At 43.6% G+C, this 19,361-nt stretch overlaps 1 protein-coding gene across 1 annotated transcript in view; it reads left to right on the top strand.

Moving 5' to 3' along the window:
- Positions 1-19,361, top strand: part of LOC103534790 (collagen type IV alpha-3-binding protein-like) — a 204,049-nt gene that overhangs the window by 14,333 nt on the left and 170,355 nt on the right. The window contains exon 2 of the mRNA XM_030468387.1: positions 6,658-6,792. Within this exon, the coding sequence (XP_030324247.1) occupies positions 6,658-6,792 (135 nt within the window). The remainder of the gene's footprint in view (positions 1-6,657; positions 6,793-19,361) is intronic.

The following is a 19,361-nucleotide window of genomic DNA, read 5'->3' as shown; positions in this document are numbered from 1 at the left end:
TGTCGGTAGACCACTTGATTTTTAGGATAGGCTGCTCCTCAGTGACCGCTACTAAAAAGGCTGTGTTACGAGCCTAGCATTCAGCTGACTGAGTACATCTCTCCCTATTAACATAATAGGTGCACGCATAACATACGGTCTAACTGACACTTGAGAGCCGTCAGTAAATTGCAAAGCAACTGGATCTTTACTAATCCTAGTCTCCTGCATTCCTCCCACCCCCATAATACTTGCGGGGGACGGTACCGTGGGCCATGTTGAGGGCCAATGCTGCTGAGAAATTATTGTGACATCTGCTCCTGTATCAATCATCATTGTCAATGTAATAGTCTCATTCCATTTAGATTTGAGCAGTACTTCTACCTCAGGTTTCCCTTTCATTATATCCATTGCAAAATAAACCTCTGGCACTCCAGTGGAGCCAAAACCTCCACTTCCTCTATCCCTGTCACCTTTACACGGCACCTGTGACACAAACGGTACTAATTGTGCTATCCTACTGCCTTTTGGAATGGATACCGGTGGAGTAATAGTATAAACCATAATTTTTACTAACCCAGTAGAATCAGCATCAATCACCCCAGGAACTACAAAAATACCTTGCCTAGAAGTAGATGACCGTCCTAAAAGTAAAGCACACAAATTATGTCCTAAGGGTCCCTGAATATTCGATTCCACTAAATGCACGTCAGTGTTTAACAATGTTACATCTACTGCGGTTTCCACGTCAACTCCGGCACTCCCGTGCGTGGCGGAGCTGATGGTGTCCAGGGCCCCTGAGGTCCCTGAAGTCCCTGAGGTTCCTGAGCAGCGGACCAAGCTCCCCGAATTTGTGTCTTGGCACGCGGGTAATTCGCGGTCCGCGGACGGTTTCCCGATTGTTGGCACTCAGATGTATTGTGATTATCTCTATTGCAATTCGAGCACCATTTCCGTCTGGGTCCTGCACCTCTGCATTGCGATTTAAAATGACCTGCTTTACCACAATTAAAACATTTTTTATCATTCGCCAACCTGCCTTTCGGCGCTATTGAAACCACATCTTTTAGCGCCGCAGCCATAAAGGCGGCCTTTTCCGATTGCCGAGTGCGTTCTACGAGCTCAATCATATCTGCAACCTCAGCTGTTCGAGGCAATGGTCCTAAAATTTGCCTTGTTTTATCATTCGCATTATCAAAAGCTAAAACCCTAAACATACGCTGTCTGGAGTCCTCATCCAAATCAGGGTGGTTTTGGATCGCCCTGAACAGTTTATCAACAAAATCAGAAAAAGACTCATTTAAACCCTGTCTGATATGAGCGAAAGCATGCGGTCGGCCAGGTTCCTGGATCGATGTTAGCGCCTGTAAAGCAAGCTTTTGAGTTAACTGCAACACCTGTGGCGCAAACTGAATTTGCAAATTGTTATCTGGGGAAAGGACCTTGACCCATTAGCATTTGCTCCTGAATACCATACAATGGGTCGTTTTGTTGTGGCTGAGATGCTTCAGCACTGCATAATTTATGCCATTCCCTAGAAAACAACAGTATTTGTGAGGGAGAAAGCAAAATGTCAGTTAACTGAGATATATCTTGCGGTGTCAATAAATCACTCGTAAAAATATATTTTAGCATTTGTTGGACCATAGAAGACTTAATGCCATTTTGACTTATTGCTGCTCTAGCCTTTTCTAGTATTTTCCAATCAAAAGGCTCCCATCTTCGTGTCCCATCCGCTTGTATCGTCACGGGGAACGCCGCCAAGTTAGGTACAAATTGTCCCTCCATTATTGCATCGCGTACGATCCCTCTCCACTTTTGTCCAGATCCGGATTCTCCTGGAAGCTCAGGAACCGGATTCCGCAAATTAGGTGGAATAATTGCTCCTGCACACGGAGGAGTCTGTGAAGAGTTAAGCGGTACCAGGGCCGAAGACTCTAAACCCAAGCGCTCTCCTGCCGGTTTAGCTGTAAGATCTCCCAGTTTTTGGATAAGGCTGTTCAGCAACTTTTCAACAGATCCTTCTCGTTCCGAGCTGATAAGAGGATTATCTGACAATGGTGGACGCTCTGTGCTCTGTAAGGCTTCCGATCGGTTAGCATGCTGGGCATCAGATAAAGTACCAGACTCATTATTTAAATAAAATTGTCTTAACTCTTCCTCACTCGGAGGAGGCGGCAAATCGGGTTCGTTAAATGTACTTTCTCCTGCACCCGCACATTCCAGCTGTCCGCGCGATGTTGTGGTGCCGAAAAATCCTTGTAAGGGCGGCGGCGGGCTACTGGCAAAAGGATTCAGTGGAAGCGCCTGCGGCATTTCGCTAGCAGGAGCCGCGGCGGCTGAGCAACCAGTCCTAATGCTTCCACTGGTCTCCTCAGGAATCGGTGCAGCGAAAACAGAGGCGGCTGCCGCTCTTTCACTTTCCATCTCTTCTAAAGTTACTTTAATCAATTTACAAAGTAACGCTAAGCGTCCCGCCTCCTTATCTCCTTCGCTAATTTTTTTTCCACAGGGCAGTACCTATGGCTTCCCAGGTAGGTAACTCAAAAACGGTACCCATCGAGGAGATCAAGTCTCTATCCCGTGCCCATTTCGGAAATTCTCGTAAGGATTTGCCATCATATGATAAACCTCTCTTAGAGAGAATATATTGGAGGAGCTTAACTACTGCCTCTTCATCTTTAGAGAGTGTAGACCCCATCTCCTCCCCAGCCGCTCACATGATCAGGGCAAGATTCTTCAATTCCGAGGTACCTCTTTTATTCCGTAGCCGGGCACCAGCTACATAGATTGCCGGGGCAGCAATCTTCTTTCGACTGGCTTCTCCGCTCCTCTCTCATTCCAGCTGTCTTCATCGCTCCTGGAAGCAACAGCATGAGAGTCCCAGGTCCGGGCTGTCCTTAGTCCCTGTTCCGGGCCACCCTGGGTCCCTGTTCGGGTGCCATTTGTGGGAAAACAGTCTGCGGAGGCTTAAGGATTCCATGTGCACATCAATATGATTGTATGAAATCGTTTATTAACAACTTGCACTCACTTTATATAGAGAAGCCTTGTTTACACCATCTTATCAAGCAAGTGGCTTTGTATTCCAATTACTCATACCATTCTCATGGAACCTTCTTCTCACATAAATATTTTCTTCTTCTGTTGCCAATTAAGTTATCTCTTTCCCAGTAGCTCATTCTCAGAAAGCCTCTAACTAGGCCTCAATAGCCATTAACCCAATGTGGCCTGAAGTAAGTCAGGATTGCTCACAACCTGTATATTTCTGAACTGTTTCCCCAACAGGTCCCTGGCTGCTCAGACTGCCCTTGTCTTTTCTCCCTGTCTTTTTGATCTTTCCTTGTCTTGGTCCTTGTTGGCTTGGTCTCTTCTTGCCTTGGTCCTTGGTTTCTCTCTCTGTTCCTGGCTGCTTTGTTTGTTCTTGTCTTGGTCCCTCTCTGCTTGTAATGTTTCTGGCTGCTTGGTCTGTCCTTGTCTTGGACCCTGTCTGCTTGGTCTTTCCCTGGTGGCTTGAGCTGTCCTTATTTTGGTCCCTGGTGGCTCAGTCTCTCCCTGGCTGCCTGGTCTGTCCTTTTCTTCATGCCTGGCTACTCGGTTGGTCCCTAGCTGCTTGGTCGGTCCTTGTTTTGGTCCCTGGCTGCTTGGTCTCTCCTTCTCTTGGTCCTTGTTGTCTCTCTCTGTGGCTTCTCAGCCTTTCCCTGGCTGCTCGATCTGTTCTTGTCTCGGTGCATGCTGTTTGGTCTGTCCCTGGCTGCTGGGTTTGTCCTAGTCTTGGCTTCTTGATGCTTGGTCAGTCATTGTCTTTGTCCCTGTCTGGTTGGTCTGTACATGGCTGCTTGGTCTGTTCTTGTCTTGGTCCCTGCCTTCTCGGTCTGTCCCTTTCTTGGTCCCTGGCTTCCTGGTCTGTCCCTGTCTTGGTTCCTGACTGCTTAGACTGCCCTTTTCTTGGTCACTTGTCTGTCCTTGTCTTGGTCCCTGTCTGCTTGGTCTCTCCTTGTTTCTCCCTGACTGCTTGCTCTGTCCTTGTTTTTGTTCTTTGGTTCTCATGCTGTCCTTGGTTTTTTCCTTGGCTGCTCCATTTGTCCTGGTCTTGGTCCTTGGTGGGTCTGTCTGTCATTTGCTGGTCTTGTCTGGGCTCTTTAATCTTGACTTTACTCGTTGTTCTGTTCTTTGTCCTTGTCTGGTTGGTCTGCCGTTTTGTATTGTATTAGTGCAGTGGTGTTTTTGAAGCTGGGGGTCCACGGTGGTGGCTCCTGCTGGAAGCTCCCCTTGTTCCAATGCCTGCCATGCCTCTGCCCAAGGCTGAGCAGATATGGGAAGCTGAATGTGCCTCTGTGAGTAACATATTCAAGAAAGGGAAAACGAAACCGCAGAAATATAAGTAAAGGACATGCAGGGTGGAGTAGAGGATTAAGTGAGAGAAATGCCAGAGAAAATACATCAAGGTCAGTGAAGAAGGACGGGGAAAGGTGCTGAGCAGAGTTTTCCCCACAGCCCCTGGTGAGATAGCAGGCTGTCCCCCTGCAGGCTTAGGAGGATCACGGTGGAGCAGTCTTTGAAGGACCACTGTGGGGTAAATATAGATTTGTGGCCCCTGAAGTTCCACAGGTGGGCTGATGTGAAGAAGGAATATGTGCAGGATTGCAGGGAGGGGCAGATGTGGATCTACAGATATGGAGAACCCTGTGCCTGAGGCGGTAGCTGTTACCGAGCAGTCTCCATAAAGATGTAGGATATACCATAGGAAATGTATTGGCGTATTCTGTTTGTCTTGATTCAGTCTCGTAGGAGGGCGTCTCCTGATGGCTGCAATGTGGCCTCCTTTCCCTTTTGGGGAAGAATGGGGTTTACTCAGTCTCTCAGTCGCTTCTTCTGTGGCTGAGATCCAGGCCCAATGAGGAGTAGTGACAATGTACATATTCTTGTATGTCACAGTTTAATGCTGGGCTGGCAATTAACCTAATGACAGATGCTCTATTAATCTCCCTCCCCTCCCTGATAAAGAAAGAATAAGGGAGAGAAACTTATGTCGTGGAAACTAAACTACACAGCTTTAATGAAAGAGTAATGATAAAAAGGAAAAAATATCAAATGTATACACATATAAACAAAAGTGATATCGTGTTTGTCCCCCCTTCCCCCCAATAACGCTCATATCGCCACTGAGGCTGCAGGGCAGCACTGGAAAAATACAGGCTGGGATGCTGGAGTCAGCAGCAGACAGCTGGAGGCAGGAACACAGATTCAGGATGGTAGGGATTGGGACCACAGACAGATGAATGAACAAGGTCTTCTCAGAATGCTGGCCATGGATGAAGCAGAGGGGAAGAGGCTTGACCCTTGTGATCCCTCAAAATTATACTGAGTGTGGAGCGTATGGGATGGAATACTCTGGTCAATTTTGGTCAACTGTCTTATCCTCTCCTCTCTAAAGGAGGGTTGCAGGTGTGACCCCTTTACTCCCTTCTTTCTGGAGCATAAGAAATTTCTCAGATCTGAGCAGTGGCCTTGGTTCTGCATGCCATTCTCTAGCTGTGACTATAAACACTGAGCGTTGGTCTTGTCCTGTTTTTCTGGTGAGGTCCGTCCTGTCTTGTCGGTTTTGTCTGTCATGTCGCATCTCCTGCATCTTGTCAGTCTGGTCTGGTGTTGCCTGTCTATTATTGTCTTGTCTGTTCAGTCTTGTCTGTCTTGTCCCATCTCCTTTGTCTTGTCCTGTTTTGTCTGGTTGGTCCAGTCTGGCTTGTCTGGTCCTGCCTGGTCTGGTCTTGTCTTGTTTCTCTGTTCACTGTTGGGAAACTTTTTGGAAGAAAACAGATATGTGAGCAATCCTGACTAATCAGCTTTAACCAGAGTGAGCTAAGGGCCTTGAGGCCTAGCTGCAAGGTTACTGAAAGATCAGCTATGGGCAAAAGATAAGGGAGTTGGCAGTAGAAAAGAAGAATAACAGGCTGGGAAATTATCTCATAGACAACACATACAGAGTTGTATTTAACCCGTTAGATAATGCACTGCAGCGTACGAAAAATGTGTTGTACCAAACGGCAAAATGCTTGTATTATGTTATCAGCCTGCCTGTATATAAAAGGGCTACTGCTGCTCTCAAACGGCAATACTTGGATTACATTAATCTGTGTTGTCCACTGATTCTCCTGCAGTTCTTGTCTGTCTTGTTGATCTAATCCTCTCTTGTCCTGTCGTCTCTTGTCCTGTCTGGTCCATCTGATCAGGTCTTGTCTGGTTGGTCCTGTCTGTCCCCCTCCTGTCTGTCTGGTCTGGTCCATGTAGTCTTGTCTTGTTGCTCTGGTCTTGTCTCTCTTGTTGGTTGCATCTGGTGCATAGTGTCTCCCTCGTCTTGTTGCTCTGGTCTGGTCTCACCTATCTGGTTTCATCTGTCTCATCCAGTCAGTCTTGTCATGTCCAATCTGGTCTGGTTGGTCCTGCCTCTCCTCTTGTCTGTTGTGTCCTGTTGGGTCTGTTGCTTCATGTCTAGTGTTACCTCCCATCTGTTGTGTCATGTCTCCTTTCCTCTCTTCTTGACTGGTCTGGTGTGTCTTGTCTGGTCTTGTTGCATCACATCTTGTCTATTGTGTCTGGTCACTGTCATCTGTTGTGTCTGGTCTCATCTGTCTCGTGAGTCATGCTTGGTCTTGACTCACTTATCTTTTTTTACAGTGGACCAACTATATTCATGGGTGGCAGGATCGATGGGTAGTTCTGAAAAGCAACATTCTCAGTTATTACAAGTCAGAAGATGAAACGGAGTATGGCTGCAGAGGCTCTATCTGTCTGAGCAAGGCTGTGATTACGGTAAGTGCTATTTCAGTACTGCCATATTTTCATATTTTGGGGTGTTACATATTTGTGCAACACTGTGGAACAGGGTAAGGAGTTACTAATAAGAAAACAAGCTGGTCTCATTTGAGACTGCAGTATTTACTTTTTCATCTCTTGTCTTAGAAATTTCTGTGGGTAGGTATACAGTTTGCTTCTGGAGGAGGCAAAGTTTTCCTAGGGGTCAGCATCCATCGCAGTCCTTAAGCTTTGCACTAGAAAGAGAGGGTACTATTTCTTCATACTTTCTAAACATGACTCTAAAATATTTCAAGAAGAAAATATTCTGGTTTTTGTCCTCTAAACAAGCATTGTGCTTTTTTTTGCCTAATACTAAAAGATCCAGCATTATGCTGGTAAGAATAAAGAGCGTACATATAAGTGAAATCTCAAAAATAAATTTGCCTTACAATATAAAGGAAAAGAAGTACTTGTGTAGTTTTCAGAATTATGCTATGTATTAATTATGACTAATGCTTGTCAAAAAGCATGCTCTAGCATTTGTGTTTACTGTTAGTCAGTCCAGTTATGTAACTTAATGGAGGAAGGAAAGCTGGACTTCTGTGTAGCACAACTTCCTAAAGCACTACTGTTAAATCTTACTACTTATGTTCTTATTCCACTAAATGTTTTTCTTTCAAACTGAATTGAAGATGACAAATATTTCAATTATCTAGATGAAGGGATTGAGTGCTACCTCAGTAAGTTTGCAGATGACACCAAGTTGGATGAAAGTTATCTTCTCAGGGGTAGGAGGACTCTGTAGAGGGACCTGGACAGGCTGGATCGGTGGTCCAAGGCCAATAATATGAGGTTCAAGAAGGCCAAGTGCTGGGTCCTGCACTTAGATCACAACATGCCCATGCAAAGCTACAGGCTTGAGGAGGAGTGACTGGAAAGCTTTCATGCAGAAAAAGACCTGAGGGTGCTGGTTGACAGCTAACTGAATATCAGCCATCAGTGTGACCAGATGGCTAAGAAGGCCAACAGCATCCTGGCTTGTATTGGGAATAGCGTGGCCAGCATGATAAGGGAAGTTATCATGCCCCTGTACTCAGCACTGGTGAGGCTGCACCTCAAGTACTGTGTTCAGTTCTGGGCCCCTTACTCCAAGACACAGAGATTCTGGAGCAAGTTCAGAGAAGGGCAATCAAGCTGGTGAAGGGTCTAGAGAACAAGTCCTATGAGGAGAGACTGAGGGAACTGGTAATGTTTAATTTGGAGAAGAGGAGGCTGAGGGGAGACGTCATTGCTTTCTTACAACTACCTGAAAGGAGGTTGTAGGAAGGTGGGTGTTTGTGGGAAAACAGTCTGCGGAGGCTTAAGGATTCCATGTGCACATCAATATGATTGTATGAAAATCCTTTATTAACAACTTGCACTCACTTTATATAGAGAAGTCTTGTTTACACCATCTTATCATGCAGGTGGCTTTGTATTCCAATTACACATACCATTTTCACGGAAAGATTCTTCTCACATAATTATTTTCTTCTTCTGTTGCCAATTAAGTTATCTCTTTCCCAGTAGCTCATTCTCAGAAAGCCTCTAACTAGGCCTCAATAACCATTAACCCAATGTGGCCTAAATTGAAGTAAATCAGGATTGCTCAAAACCTGTATATTTCTGAACTGTTTCCCCAACATATTCCCCTTTTTGTTTTTTTAGCTATTCTGACTTATTTCATTACGTAAGATAACATGCTAATGATATATTGTCATAAACAGCATACTAATAATGCAAAAGCAATAACATACCAATAATGCAAAAGCAATAATAACATATATACTAATACAAAGGCAATAATAACATATCTGTAATATAAAAGCAATAATAACATATATAACTGGTAAGCCTTGCCTAAATAAATCTGTAAGCCAACAAGCTAACTGGTATATTTTATGATTTTTATCAATTCTTTCAAATTTTCCCTTATATTCTAGGCCTAATTGTTGCATTGACCAGTTTGATCACAAATGTTATTGATAACTCATTAGTGCTCTCATGAGGTCACGCTCTTTTTTCTTCTCATAAGGGTATACGCTCTTCCCTTGTCTTTTCCCTTTTTTTTTTTTTTTTTTATTGTATGAAATGAAAAAGGTTTTATTATCGAATCATGTATTCTAATGGTTTCAAATTAAACTTGAAGAAATTTCTTTCTATCACACCACTCCCTGCATAGTATACAGTATTTTGCAGTGCAGCTTTGAGCATCTTTTAAACTCTTCTCTTAAACAATAGATCAAATTATAATCAATGTGCCCATCAAAGTAAGTTGTTTTAAAATAACTGGAGTTTGCATAAAAGCAGAGTAGTGATGCAACCTAATTGAAGCCAAATTATTTCTATTTCATGGATAGCGAAAATCTCCTTTCAAGGAAAAGAAAATATCACTATCTTTCATGAGTAGCAGGTAACCCTTAAGTTACTGCCTACCAAAATTCAGGCCTGGACATTTAATGTCCAGAACAATGTAAAAATATTTCCCACTTCTGTTTCATACCTTTGAGAAGGCATTAGAGAAACTTCTTTTTTTGTCTTTTTAATGAGGCTATGTGGTGTCCTTTCCTCCCCCTCCCAGCAGGGCTCACAGCTACAGTATCTGCGGGGGCAGAGGCAGCACCTGCAGCTGTAGCAGCCTTGCTGGCAGCATCGCCACGCGAAGGGGGGTTGAAAAGCAGCTGCGGGGGAAAGAGTCGGGGGGGGGGGGGAATTTCTTTCTCTCCGCAGGATTTCTCGGCCTCTGAAAAACATTCTCATGAATCTATCGTACTCTTTACCAATATATGAGAAAAATTTCCCAACACCTACCGAAAACTTTAAAAAACAAAACACTATTACTACTAAAATCTGGTGGAATCAGCCTAAAATAAATCAGTACAATCTCCCAAACCAAATACTTGTATCAGAAATATTATCACTGTGAATCCGCATTTAAAGGCATTTGTTTCCACGGTCGAACCCATCTGCTCGGTACCCAACGCACTCCAGTTCCTATAAGTAAGCACATATAACCTCGACCAGTCAGTTTCACCTCTGCCGGCCCTTCCCATTGTCCAGTGATGGAATTCTTGAATTCCACCAAAATTTTGTGGGAAGGTTCTGAAGCAAAGTCTGCTAAAGCTTTTTGGTGAATCAGTATTGGAGGTTCTGTACATTCTCCTGTAAGGCGTAAATAGTTCATGACATGCACAGCCTTACTTAACCGGTCCTGAGGAGGACTCCCTTCCTCCCCCCGTTTTTGTCTTTCAAGGAGTGTCTTTGGTACTGAATGGCAACGTTCCACTATTGCTTGACCCGTAGGGTTACGAGGAATACCAGTAACATGTCGAATACCCCATTGTCCACAAAACTGTCGAAAACGAGCAGAAGTATAAGTGGGGCCATTGTCCGTCTTAATAGAATGAGGTACTCCAAGAACAGCAAAGGATACATATAGATGTCTGATAACATGTTTCGTTGCCTCACCAGTCTGAGCAGAGGCCCAAACGGCCATAGAAAAAGTATCTATAACAACATGCACATATTGTAAGCGTCCAAACTGTTGTACATGAGTGACATCCATTTGCCACAGTTCCAAGGATTTTTAACCTTTAGGATTGACTTCCATCCCAATACCAAGATCAACCTTTTGGCAATCAGGACAAGATTTCACAATTCCCTGGGCATCCCTCAGAGGTAAATGAAATTGCTTTGCTAGCACTTTAGCAGTTTGATGGAAAAATGCATGAGATTGTCGTTCTTGTGAAAAAACATCAACAGAAGGACCAGTCCACGCTGGTGCAACTAAATAGTCAGCTCGGTTATTACCAATAGCCAAACCTCGGTCACTAAGATGACTCCGGATATGAGTGATAAAATAAGGATGTTCTCTTTCTGCTAAGAGTCTTAGTAACTTCTGCAATAAGAAATACAAATGCTTATTTGAAATTTCCTTCAAAATGGCATGATACATTCTCAAAACAATATCTACTACATAAAGTGAATCAGAGACTATATTTACAGCAGTATTATTCCACGTTTCAAAAACCCAAATAACCATGGTGAGTTCAAGGGTTTGCAAAGAGTCAAATGACTTCCCTTGAATTAAATGTTCTTTCCATTGCCCAGGTGTCTCCTCCCAGGTAACAACAGCTTTACGGGATTTTTTTCCAGCATCCGTAAAGACCGTTATGCCGTCCACTGGACTGTCAGACAAAAAACTACATGACTCCCACTGCATGTTAGATAAAGGTGGTAACAAGCAATATGAGGGGTAAGAATTCGCTATTTCCCCGCCAAAGCTATTTGTAGGTCCGCTGAAGTTTGTAGTAGCCAAACCAAATAGTCCTGCATAAGGGGCAAAATGATCTGTCTCGGGTCCACTCCAGATGTCTTGACATCGCGCTCTGTCCTTTTTTTTTTTTTTTTTTTTTTTTTCTATCAAAACCAATAATAACAAATATAATTGATAAACCTTGTCTAATTAAATCTCTAAGCTATCCCCACATCCTTAAATGATTTAACCATTCATTTAACCCAGTATATGCAACAGTTAATTTTTTCATGTTATCTTAATCAATAGTTTTTGTTTGTGAATTGACTCTGAATGATCTGATAAATTTATGCAAATACACTCCATCCAAGTCTTCACAAACATAACCTAAAAGCTAACAATAAAAAGTCAGTGGCAGCACGACTTTGTAAAACTGCATGTCTGACACTATCAACATCTTTTAGCATCTGTGTTAAAATATCAGAAGTTAAGTTCATCTGCTTAGCAGTGCAACAAAATAGCATAACCAACAATCAACATATAGACGACGCATCCCATAATCAACATATAAACGATCACATAAATTACAACATTAACAAAAACCTGTTAAAAAAACAACATAATACTAAAAGCACATTTCACACTGCAGTGGAAGGACTTAAATAACTTTTTAGTATGAGGAAGTTCAGATGTCCACTGGCATGTAGAACCAAGGGGGTAGAGGAGGCTTATCTGACAAAAGTTTATTGGGGGGCCCCAAAAGCGTCCCCAGACCCCTCCCGGGTCACGGCACGGTGGAGTCCTGGTTTCCTCCATGGTTGCCAAATTGAAGCCCAAAAAGCCAAATGAAATTGTTTAGAGACAAAACTCCAAGCCTATAAACAGCAAAAGCACACGCACACACATACACACGCACACACACACTTTTTTTTTTTTTTTTTTTTTTTTTCCCTTTTCTCTGCTGTGGTGTCTGCAGCAGGGCTCATTTTCTGAGCAGCAGCAGTGTGTGCGGGGGTGCGAGAAGCGGCTGCGGAGGCAGGAGTGGGGGTGCTCTCCGTACCAGGAGCAACTCTTGCTCTCCACAGCAACTTTCAGCCTCCAAAAAGGCATACTCATTCTCATAACTGCATTTTTTGTCTTACTTCTTTCTCACCAATATATAAGAAAAACTAACAACCACTAGAAGATTCAAAAATGAAATTATATTGCCACTAAAATCTGGTAAAGTTACCCTGAAACAAAATGAAATGGTACAATCTCCTAAATCAAAAACTGCAAGTATAATTACCAACCAAGTTTTTTATCTCTGTATGGAACACCAGTGTACCATGCACCACAATATACATCAATATTGAGAACTATATTGCAATGATGGTTCTTAAGCAGCTTTATCTTAAGCATCTTTACCTCAAGCAGCTTCTAAGAATTGGGCTGCTGTAGCACCTTTTTGGGAGTAGTCCTAATGCACGTTTAGTTTTTTCATGAGCATTGTCATATGCCGACATATATACAAAAATATTTTTTTCTTTTTCTTTTTCTTTTTTTTTTTTTTTTTTAACAAATCGAGATGTGACATTACCACTGAATAGAAGTGATCCACAAATTTTGAATATGACTCTGGTCTCTCTGTTTAATATTTGTAAAGGAAAAGTTTGCTTGTGCAGGATCATGAACAGTTTGCAAAGCTTTATACACCAATTTTTGTGAAAGTTGTAACACTTCAGTTTGAAACCATGCCTGCAAATCTGCACGTACAAAAGGACAAGCACCGAGTAACATTTGTTCTTGCACTCCGTGTAATGCATCGGTGTTCTGTCTAGGAATCAGCATTTTCACATAGCATTTACCATTTATGATGAAATTGCAATTGTTGAGAAGGAGTTAAGAGAGTATTAATGAGCATTTTTGTGTCATATGGCATCAACAACTGAGCAGTAAAAAGATGTTGCAAAAGAGATTGAGTAAATGACTCAAACCGATTTCAAATTGTACTGCGCCTGTACTGTACTGTAATGTCACCTTTGGCTTCTTTTATCATTTTCCAATCTAATGCAACCCATTGACCTCCTCATCCTGGTCCCACAATCACTGGAAAACCATCGAACTCATATTGGGAACCATTTCTCCTTCAATTATAGCATTGAATAATTCCCTTCCATCTAGTTACTGGATATACATTACCACCCCCCCCACTCACCTCCCCTCCCCATGATGGATCTGGAAGAGGTAGAGCAGTGGGTGTTAAAGGGTTAAGGGAAATAGGAGCAGGAATAGGGAACGGATCAGGGGGTAAAAATGGATTAGTGCTGGTGGGTTGTTCGGGATGTTCCCTGGAGCAAAAATTAGGGTTTTTTCAGGGGTATACTCATCCTTGGTCTCCAGTTCTTTCAGTTTCTTCAGCAGTTCCCTTAGTTGCTTGTCTCTGAGTCCCAGTTCTTTCCTTGGTTGTTGCTCTATAGCAGACACTGATGGTGTTGACAGGTGAAGCAGAGGATTATTTGATGGCAACTGTGGTCAAGAAGATAAATCAAGCTTCGGAGGTGGAAAGGTGGCAGAGCAGTTGGGAGCCGCAGCAGGCGGGTGCAAGGGAGGGAGTCTGCATTCCAAGATTCCTCGCCTGTGTTCTCCGGCTTCTCTCCCTCTGAGTCCTCCTACGATTCTGGTGGTGTTTTCGGTCGCTTTTCGTTTTGCTTCTCGGTCCCATTTTTGCTTTTCATCCGACCCCCAGGGTCAAATGGCACAGCTGGCTGAGCTTGAATCAGTACAGTCCCTTCAGGTGCTGGTAAGGGTATTTTAGGTGTCTCAAATAACTGTTTAGAGGTCAAGTTCATATTTTGAGCATTCATCGGTACTGGTAGATCAGGCGTTAAGACAACAAATGTTGAGGCTGCTGCTGACCTCTCACTTTTCATTTCTTTTAAGGTTTTTTTAATCAACTTCCAGAGTGTCGATACCGTTGTGCCTCCTTATCTCTGTTGCTACTTTTATCCCATAGGGCAATACCTATGGCTCCCCAAGTAGGTAACTCAAAAACAGTACCCATTGAGGGGATCAAGTCTCTATCCTGTGCCCATTTCAGCAATTCACGTAAGGTCCTGCCTTCGTGTAATAAATCTCTCATAGAGAGAATATATTGGAGGAGCTTAACTACTGCCTCTTCTTTAGAGAGTGTAGACCCCATCTCCTCCCCAGCCGCTCACCTGATCAGGGCAATATTCTTCAATTCCGAGCTCGTTTATTCCGTAGCCGGGCACTAGCTACATAGACTGCCGGAGCAGAAATCTCCTTTCGGCTGGCTTCTCCGCTCCTCTCTCATTCCAGCTGTCTTCATCGCTCCTGGAAGCAACAGCACGAGAGTCCCTGTTCCGGGCCACCCTGGGTCCCTGTTCGGGCGCCATTTGTGGGAAAACAGTCTGCGGAGGCTTAAGGATTCCATGTGCACATCAATATGATTGTATGAAAATCCTTTATTAACAACTTGCACTCACTATATAGAGAAGTCTTGTTTACACCATCTTATCATGCAGGTGGCTTTGTATTCCAATTACACATACCATTTTCACGGAAAGATTCTTCTCACATAATTATTTTCTTCTTCTGTTGCCAATTAAGTTATCTCTTTCCCAGTAGCTCATTCTCAGAAAGCCTCTAACTAGGCCTCAATAACCATTAACCCAATGTGGCCTAAATTGAAGTAAGTCAGGATTGCTCACAACCTGTATATTTCTGAACTGTTTCCCCAACAGGTGTTAGCCACTTCTCACAAGTAAATAAAGATAGGACTATAGGAAGTGTCCTGAAGTTGTACCAGGGGAGGTTTAGACTAGATATTAGGAAGAACTTCTTTACTGAGAGAGTAGTTAGGCATTGGAACGGGCCACCCAGGGAGGTGGTAGAGTCACCATCTTATTCACTATCAAGAGGCTTAAGATGTCAACCAAGCAGAGACAGGAAGGTGGTGTCAAGGAAGCAGGCCAAGGGATGTCTAGAAGGACATTGCAGCAGCTTGAATTCCAGTTGTGGTGGTGGAGACGTGTTGATGTTGCTTCTGAATTGTATTGTTATATTGTGCTTTCTGAAAGGAAGTTGGTGAGCTACTTATCTTTTGACTAGGAAGTGTGTAATACTGAAACTTCTTACAGAAACTTTTTTCCCCCCCTTTCTACTAATAGGCACTTGTTACATCTGGTAACTTGGAGTTGGTGGGATTACTTCTAAAAATCTGATATTTTAGTTGTTCCACTCTCATTCAGGATCATGCATTGTGATTGGTATTTGACTGATTGATTGTAGTGTGAAATGGCATCTCTGAAACATGGTAAAATGTTAATTTTTTCTAGCTAGTTAGTGATTTCTGTAAGTTTTAGAGATTCAGGAATACTACTGGATCATTTCATGTGTCTCTAGGATATAGAAATTTACTTAGGAAATTGCCATGTGATTATTTTATCTCATTTTTCAGAAAATATTTTTCTAGGTCAGATTTTTAGTATGAATGCTTATGATTTTATAGTTGTTTGGTAGCAAATTTAATAGTTTTGTTTTTTTCAACTGTTTTCAATAGTGAAAAATGAATTATGCAAAAATATCATTGTTAAAATATTCTTCCTGAGGTACAAATTTAATCTTTATTTTCATGTCCTTATAATGTCTTACTAACTATAAGCTTCCTAGCATGTATTTAAATGCACAGGAGAACACCAGTAGTTGATATACTTAATACCATAGCAGTAAATTTGTAATAATTGCATGGGGAAATGCTGTTTCCAACTGTCTGAAGTTGAAAAACAATCTGTTATATCATGAAGTGATGAGCTTTTAATTAAATAATTCCCCTTCTGTAACTTAATCAAGTACTTCGTCAGCCTTAATTGCTACTAAAAAAATTATTAGAATAAACTAAGACATAGAATACAAGCCCTAACTATATAGGGGTTTTTTAGGACACAAGGCAATTAGTATTTTTAGGCTTTGATGTGTGTTCATTAAATAATCAAATAGTTACATCCATATTGGTGGAAAATCTTGGCTAAATGGGAGAGAAACATGAATGAAGATTATTGATAGGGCATCAAAAAAAAAAAAAAAACTACTGAGGAAAGTGTGGTCAGGAATACTTGTATGTGAAAGGAAACGGGAGAACTAGTGAGAAGTGATATGGAGAAGGCTGAGGTTCTCAATGACTTCTTTACCTCAGTCTTTACTGGCAAGGGCTCCAGCCACACTCCCGAAATCACAGAAGAATAGGGCAAGGGTTGGAAGGAAGAACTGCCAATTAATTGTAAGTGAAGATCAGGTTCGTGACAATCTGAAGAACCTGAAAGTGTACAAGTCCATGGGACCTGACGGGATACACCCATGGGTACTGAGGGAACTGGAAGATGTGGTTGCTAAACCACTGTTTATTATTTTCCAAAAGTCATGGCAGTCTGAAGTCCCCACTGACTGGAAAAGGGGAATAAACCGAATAAGCTCCCATTTTCAAAAAGGGAAAGAAGGAAGATCCAGGGAACTATAGGCTGGTCAATCTCACCTCTGTGCCCAGTAAGACCATGGAGCAGATCCTCCTGGAGGCACTGCTGAAGCAGAAGAATAACGAAGAGGTGATTAGGTATAATCAGCATGGCTTCACCAAGGGCAAATCATGCCTGACAAATCTTGTGGCCTTCTATGAAAAGGTCGCAACATCAATAGACAAGGGAAGAGCAACCATATACCTGGACCTGAGCAAAGCCTTCAACACAGTCCTGCATGACATCCTGGTCTCCAAGCTGGTAAAATATGGGCTTGATGGATGGACTGCTCAGTGGATTAAAAACTGGCTTGATGACTGCACCCAAATAGTAGCTGTCAACAGGTCAACATCCAAGTGGAATCCCTCAAGGATCAGTGTTAGGACCAGTCTTAACATCTTTGTTGGCAACATGGACAGTGGCATTGAGTACACCCTCAGCAAGTTTGCTGATGACACCAAGCTGTGTGGTGTGGCTGACATGCTGGAAGAGAAGGGATGCCATCCAGGGGGACCTTGACAGGCTGGAGAGGTGGGCCCATGTCAGTTGCATGAAGTTCAACAAGACAATACAAGGTCCTGCACCTGGGTCCAGGCAACCTCAAGTACTGATATAGTCTGGGCAGTGACTGGCTTGATAGCAGCCCTGAGGAAAAGGACTTGGGGGTGGTGGGGGTGGTGGTGGATGAGAATCACAGAATATTTAGGTTGGAAGAGACCTCCAAGATTATCCAGTCCAACCTTTGACTAACACCTCAGTCAACTACTAAGCCATGTCCTTCAGGACCAAGTCCAAATGCCTTTTAAATGCCTCCAGGGGTGGTGACTTCACCACTGTTCTGGGCAGGCCATTCCAATGCCTGACAACCCTCTCAGTGAAAAAATATTTCCTAACATCTAACCTAAACCTCCCCTGGCACAGCTTCCATCCATTCCTCTGTTCCTTTTGCAGTTTACTAAGGAGAAGAGGCTGTTTCCCTCCTTGCTCCAACCTCCCTTGAGATAGTTGAAGAGAGCTATAAGGTCTCATCTCAGCCTCCTCTTCTCCAGACTAAACAACCCCAGCTCCCTCAGCCGCTCCTCATAGGACTTGTGCTCCAGGCCCTTAATGAGCTTCGTTGCCCTTCTTTGGACATGCTCCAGCACTTTTATGTCCTTCTTATAGTGAGGTGCCTAGAACTGAACACAGTACTCAAGATGCAGCCTCACCAGAGCTGAGTACAGAGGGATGATCACCTCCCTATTCCTGCTGGCCACAGTGTTTCTAATACAAGCCAGGATGACATTGGGCTTCTTGGCCACCCGTGCACACTGCTGACTCATATTAAGTCAACTATCAACCAATACCTCCAAGTCCCTTTGCAACTTACATCTCTCTAACCACACTTCCCCAAGTCTGTACCTTATCATGGGGTTATGACCCAGGCGCAAGACCTGGCATTTGGCCTTGTTAAACTCATAGAATCATAGAATCGACTGGGTTGGAAGGGACCTCAGAGATCATCAAGTCCAACCCTTGATCCACTACCATTGCAGTTACTAGACTATGGCACTGAGTGCCACATCCAGTCTCTTTTTAAATACCTCCAGGGACGGAGAATCCACTACTTCCCTGGGCAGCCCATTCCAATGCCTGACCACCCTTTCAGTAAAGAAATTCTTTCTAATATCCAACCTAAACCTCCCTCGGCACAACTTAAGACCATGTCCTCTTGTCTTGCTGAGAGTTGCCTGGGAAAAGAGACCAACCCCCACTTGGCTCCAACCTCCTTTCAGGTAGTTGTAGAGAGTGATGAGGTCTCCTCTGAGCCTCTTCTTCTCCAGGCTGAACAGCCCCAGCTCCCTCAGCCTCTCTTCATAGGATATTTGCTTAAGTCCCTTCACCAGCTTAGTTGCCCTCCTTTGGACCTGCTCCAGGACCTCGATATCCTTCCTAAACTGAGGGGCCCAGAAAAGGACACAGTACTCAAGGTGTGGCCTCACCAGGGCTGAGTATAGGGGCAGAATCACTTCCTTGGACCTGCTGGCCACGCTGTTCCTGATACAGGCCAGGATGCCATTGGCCTTCTTGGCTACCTGGGCACACTGTTGGCTCATGTTCAGCTTCCTGTCAATCCAAACTCCAAGGTCCCTTTCTGTCTGGCTGTTCTCCAGCCACTCTGTGCCCAGCCTGTAGCGCTGCAAGGGGTTGTTGTGGCCAAAGTGCAGGACCCGGCACTTGGCCGTGTTGAACCTCATCCTGTTGGAATCAGCCCATCTCTCCAGTCTGTCCAGGTCCCTCTGTAGAGCCCTCCTGCCTTCCAGCTCCATACAATTAACCTTGTTAAACTCCATACAATTAACCTTGGCCCATTGGTCTAACCTCTTTAGGTCCCACTGCCTCCAGCAGATTGACACAGCCACCTAGTTTGGTGTCATCTGCAAATTTACTGAGGGTACACTCAATCCCCTCATCCAAATCATTAATGAAGATGTTAAAGAGAAGAGGTCATGAGTAGTGAACCCTGGGGGACACCACTTGTTACTGGGCACCAGCCAGATTTAATTCCATTTACTACCACTCTTTCAGCCCAACCATCCAGACAGTTTTTTATCCAGTGCAGAGTGCATTTATCCAAGCCTTATGCCATAAGTTTCTGAAGAAGAATACTGTGGGAGACAGTGTCAAAGGCTTTACTGAAGTCCAGATAGACAACGTCCACAGCTCTTCCCTCATCCACTAGGTGAGTCATCTTGTTGTGGAAGAAGATTAGGTTAGTCAGACAGGACCTCCCGTTC

This window comes from Calypte anna, chromosome W (assembly GCF_003957555.1).
Source record: "Calypte anna isolate BGI_N300 chromosome W, bCalAnn1_v1.p, whole genome shotgun sequence".
Taxonomy (NCBI): Eukaryota; Metazoa; Chordata; class Aves; order Apodiformes; family Trochilidae; genus Calypte; species Calypte anna.
The sequence above is the reverse complement of the archived record's forward strand: the minus strand, read 5'-3'. Positions and strand labels throughout refer to the sequence as shown.